Source organism: Triticum aestivum, chromosome 1A (genome assembly GCF_018294505.1).
Source record: "Triticum aestivum cultivar Chinese Spring chromosome 1A, IWGSC CS RefSeq v2.1, whole genome shotgun sequence".
NCBI lineage: Eukaryota > Viridiplantae > Streptophyta > Magnoliopsida > Poales > Poaceae > Triticum > Triticum aestivum.
In genome coordinates, this window is record NC_057794.1 from 457,989,637 (window position 1) to 457,994,707 (window position 5,071).

Genomic DNA, 5,071 nt, shown 5'->3' on the forward strand with positions numbered 1-5,071 from the left:
ACTAGGCTTCCTGCCCTTGTCCGACGACCTCAACGAGCTCTGGGACACACCTCTGCCCCAGCATCTACCCACAGATACATGGTCCTTCGTCCTCCCCCCCTTACTCTGGAAGATTTGGGCAGCACGTAATGACATGTTGTTTAGGAGTATCGACCAACGTTCTGTAATAACAATTAGGAACCTCATCTCTGACCTAGACATTTGGTCACACCGCCTGGACTCGGGTGACAAGGAGGCACTTTTTTTGTGGCACTCCTTCCTCTCTGCACGTTGCATCGTGCCGCTGTAATTTCTACACGTTGAACCGTGCCGCTGTAAACCTGTACTCGCTGCCTTCGCAGTCGTTTGAGTAATATATTCAGGTGGGGAACTCCCCTCGGTGATTCTCAAAAAAAAGTCGCATATCTAGGATCGCCCTAGCATCTTTCATGAGCTTTTCCACTATTCCTTTCTTGCAGAATCCATTCGGTAACTTGTGTATTGCAGCCATATCGACATGAACATAATGCTCACATCCTCAGCTTTGCTAAGGCGTCGTATGGGCACATCAGTACCACCCAATTTCTTAACAACCAAGGGCTCTGATACATATTCTCTTCCAATCGCCCAAGCACAATGCTCAGACAACGAAAATATTTGAACCAATTGGGCGGAAGCAAACCTCCTGCGCTCCAAGCAGCGCGCATGTCGCAGTAGAACGTAACCTGGATGAAAGTTTTCTCAGTGTGAACCCTAGCTAGGGTTAGCCATCGAATGCTTCATTGATACCAGGATCATCCTCATCTATCTCCAGACCATCAAAGTCTTCGTCATTGAGTTCTAACTACTCGAAGAAATTGACTAGATCGGTTTTGAGCGGCGGTCACGCCGCCACTGGTCTCCGATTGGGCATGAGGCACGGTCGCCATCTGTCTTGGGAGGATGGGGATGTGTGTGTGTGTGGGGGGGGGGGGGGGGGGGGGGGGGCTAGAGATGGGATGAATTGGGGAATGCGGATGGTGGTAAAACTCGCTGGCGGGGTATCCCTAGTGAGGAGTAAAACCCCAGGCGCGGGAGTAAGGGAATCTTACTAGTTGTATCTTTGTTAAGTGACTTTTTCTTTCAACGAGACATATAGTAACTTTTGTCGTCATGATATTATCTGAATGATTGCAGACTGAATAAATACGCTTATGACTCAGTACCAATGGTACAAACAAGTGAAACAAATTTTGTTTGAACTCTCGCATGTAATACGTGAAGGCATCAAAATCTCGAACGGCACTTCCAAGCAACTTGGATGGATTCTAGTAGGCGGAGATCACCAAGCCAGAAGCTACTTCTCCTTCCTCTCTACACGGCTCTCTTCTTAATTGCTCCGAAACCATGGTACGTATCACTCCTATAGCCTAGGTCCATCTCTCAAACTCATCATATCCGTACTAGCCGCGCCGCAGTATACTTCTGTCGTCACATGAAGCAGCTAGCCATGGCAGTCAAAGGCGAGCAGCAGCAGCAGCCGCTGCACATCCTCTTCTTCCCGTTCCCAGCCCACGGCCACCTCATCCCAATCGCCGACATGGCCGCGCTCTTCGCCGCCCGCGGCGTCAGGTGCACCATCCTCACCACGCCCGTCAACGCCGCCATCATGCGCTCGGCCGTCGACCGTGCCAACGACGCTTTCGCCGGCACCAACTCCCCGGCGATCGATATCTCCGTCGTGCCTTTCCCTGACGTCGGGCTCCCGCCGGGCGTCGAGAACGGCACGGCCATTAAATCCCAGGGCGACCGCGGCAAGTTCTTTGAGGCGGCGCAGCTGCTCCGGGAGCCCTTCGACCGGTTCTTGGTTGACAACCGCCCCGACGCGGTCGTGTCCGACAGCTTATTCCCATGGTCCGTGGACGCCGCCGCGGAGCACGGCGTCCCGCGCCTTGCGTTCATGGGTAGCAGCATGTTCGCGCTGTCCTGCATCGACACCATGCTGCGCAACAACCCGTTAGCGACTGTCCCCGACGACCCCGACGCCCTCGTTTCCTTGCCGGGCCTGCCGCACCGTGTCGAGCTGAGGCGCAGCCAGTTGATGGACCCCGCGAACGAGGCGGAACACTGGGGCTGGGCGTTCTTCGAGGGTCTGAACGCCGCGGACCAGAGGAGCTTCGGCGAGGTGTTCAACAGCTTCCACGAGCTGGAGCCGGACTACGTCGAGCACTACCGCACGACGCTTGGCCGGCGCGCGTGGCTCGTCGGGCCGGTGGCACTCGCCACCAAGGACATGGCCGGGAGAGGCACCGACGCGCTCTCGCCAGACGCGGACAACTGCATCGAGTGGCTGGACATGAAGCCGGCCGGCTCGGTGGTGTACATCTCCTTCGGCACGCTAACCAGTTTCTCGCCGGCGGAGCTGCACGAGCTGGCACGCGGCCTCGAGCTCTCAGGCATGAATTTCGTGTGGGTGATCGGCGCCGCATGTCCAGACTCTTCAGAGTGGATGCCCGAAGGCTTCGCCGAGCTGACGGCACACGGCGGCCGCGGGTTCATCATCCGAGGCTGGGCGCCGCAGATGCTCATCTTGAACCACCCTGCCGTCGGCGGGTTCCTGACGCACTGCGGCTGGAACTCGACGCTGGAGGCCGTGAGCGCCGGCGTGCCGATGGTCACGTGGCCGCGGTATGCAGACCAGTTCAACAACGAGAAGGTTATCGTGGAGTTGCTCAAGGTGGGCGTCAGCATCGGCGCCAAGGACTACGCATCGTGCGTGGAGGCCCACGAGGTGATCGGCGGCGAGGTGATCGCCGGATCCATCGGGAGATTGATGGGCAACGGCGAGGAGGGTGACGCCATGCGAAAGAAGGCCAAGGCCCTCGGTGGTAAGGCGAGGAGCGCGGTGGAGGACGGTGGATCTTCCTACAATGCTGTTGGCCGGCTGATAGACGAGTTGATGGCCCGCCGGAGTTCCATGAAGGCTGGAGAAATGTAGAAGTTCAAAACTCTTGCTCTCTGCTTCTCGGGGCACAACTCATGTCATGCCAAGTCAAGCTACAGCATGGCTCCAAACATGATGCATACCATGGAGTACGTTCCAAGTCTTGCCGGCCTGGCCTGCCGCCATGCTTACATGGAGTTTTCTATCTCGGCATCTCACAGACTTGTGACACTTAAAAACTTCTTCTTATAAATTGGGAAACACTTTGTTTGTTTTGTTGAAAGTAATGAAACTCTACACTTTGTTTCTTTTTATTTTACAAAATTGTACTTTTGATCATGTGAATCTACTCGCAACCTTGCTATTCATGCATATATATGGAACATGTGTTTCTCAAATCTTCATAAATATGTTTGAAACTCCGAAGTCTGAAGTCATTATCTTAAACTACATCATAGGATGCAGTAGAGAATCGGAGGAGGTTTGGGGGAGTACGGACGTCCACCTGTCTGACTTGTCAGTTGAACTACATCTCCCTACACCACATGTGTTTTTTTCTCTGGGTTTACATGGCCCACCCTATTGTCCGGATTTGATGCTTATTTGATGTTTATCGAATGACTGGCTTCCCTATCACTGTCTGTGGACACGTCTAAACATGTCTGTGAAAATTTGGTGTGTCTATTTTAATGCACGTCCAGTGACATTGGACGGGATGGTCCACGGATCACACTATGTTTTCCTTATATATTATATTTTAAAAATTCAAATTTAAAAAAAAATCAATTGGAAGTTCTACTGTTGGACCTCCCTTTTTTTAACACAGTACAGACGCAAGCGTTCATATAAACACGCATACACTCACCGCTATGAACGCATACGCACACCCTACCCCTATGAGCACTGATAACCCACACGTATAGGGGATCGCAACAGTTTTCGATAAGTAAAAGTGTCGAACCCAACGAGGAGCTAAACGCAGAACAAATATTCCCTCAAGTTCTATCGACCACCGATACAACTCTACGCACGCTTGATGTTCGCTTTACCTAGAACAAGTATGAAACTAGAAATACTTTGTAGGTGTTGTTGGATAGGTTTGCAAGATAATAAAGATTACGTAAATAAAAAGTATGGGTTGTTGTAAGTAAATAAGCAATAAAATAAATATAGCGAGTGTGGAAAAGTGGTGGTAGGAGTTGCGAAATTGCCCCTAAGCAATTGACTACTTTACTAGACCGATAGCAAGTAGTATGTGGGAGAGGCCACTGCTAGCATATCATCCCTTACTTGGAATTCTATGCACTTATGATTGGAACTATTAGTAAGCATCTGCAACTACTAACGTTCATTAAGGTAAAACCCAACCATAGCATTAATATATATTGGTTCCCCTTCAATCCCGTATGCATCAATTTATATGCTAGGTTGAAGCTTCTGTCACTCTTGCCCTCCAATACATAGTCCTATCAACATACAACTAACCCTAGGGTGTGATACACGCGCGCAATTATATGATGGGCACCAAAGGACAACAACATAACCACAAGCAAATTAAATAAATCATAGCAATTCATCAACCACCGATAGAACAACGAAAATCTACTCAGACATCATAGGATGGCAACACATCATTGGATAATAATATGAAGCATAAAGCACCATGTTCAAGTAGAGGGTACAGCGGGTTGCGGGAGAGTGGACCGCTGTAGATAGAGGGGGGAAGGTGATGGAGATGTTGGTGAAGATGGCGGAGGTGTTGGTGTAGATCACGGTGATGATGATGGCCCCCGGTGGCACTCCGGTGCCACCGGAAGCGAGGGGGAGAGAGCCCCCCTCCTCCTCCTTCTTCTTCTTCTTCTTCTTCTTCTTCTTCTTCCTTGACCTCCTCCCTAGATGGGAGAAGGGTTTCCCCTCGGGTCCATGGCCTCCATGGCACGGGAGGGGCGAGAGCCCCTCCGAGATTGGATCTGTCTTTCTGTCTCTTTCTGTTTCCGCGTTCTCAGATTCTATCATTTCACCATTTTTTATATTCCCAGAGATCCGTAACTCCGATTGGGCTGAAATTTTGACACGATCTCTATCCGGATATTAGCTTTCTTGCGGCGAAAGAAGGGCATCAACCGCCTTACGGGTGGCCCACGAGGGTCAGGGGCGCGCCCCCTGCCT

General features: G+C 51.4%; 1 protein-coding gene across 1 annotated transcript; it reads left to right on the forward strand.

Annotated features, from left to right (window-relative positions):
• Window positions 1-1,468: 1,468 nt before the first annotated feature.
• On the forward strand, window positions 1,469-3,100 carry LOC123147273 (scopoletin glucosyltransferase-like). The gene has a single exon (XM_044566536.1). The coding sequence runs from the start codon at window positions 1,469-1,471 to the stop codon at window positions 2,954-2,956; it is 1,488 nt and encodes a 495-aa protein (XP_044422471.1). The 3' UTR covers window positions 2,957-3,100.
• Window positions 3,101-5,071: the final 1,971 nt, after the last annotated feature.

Bases quoted from the DNA above. Each gene is read 5' to 3' on its own strand.
- LOC123147273 (XM_044566536.1), top strand. From the start codon at position 1,469: ATGGCAGTCAAAGGCGAGCAGCAGCAGCAGCCGCTGCACATCCTCTTC.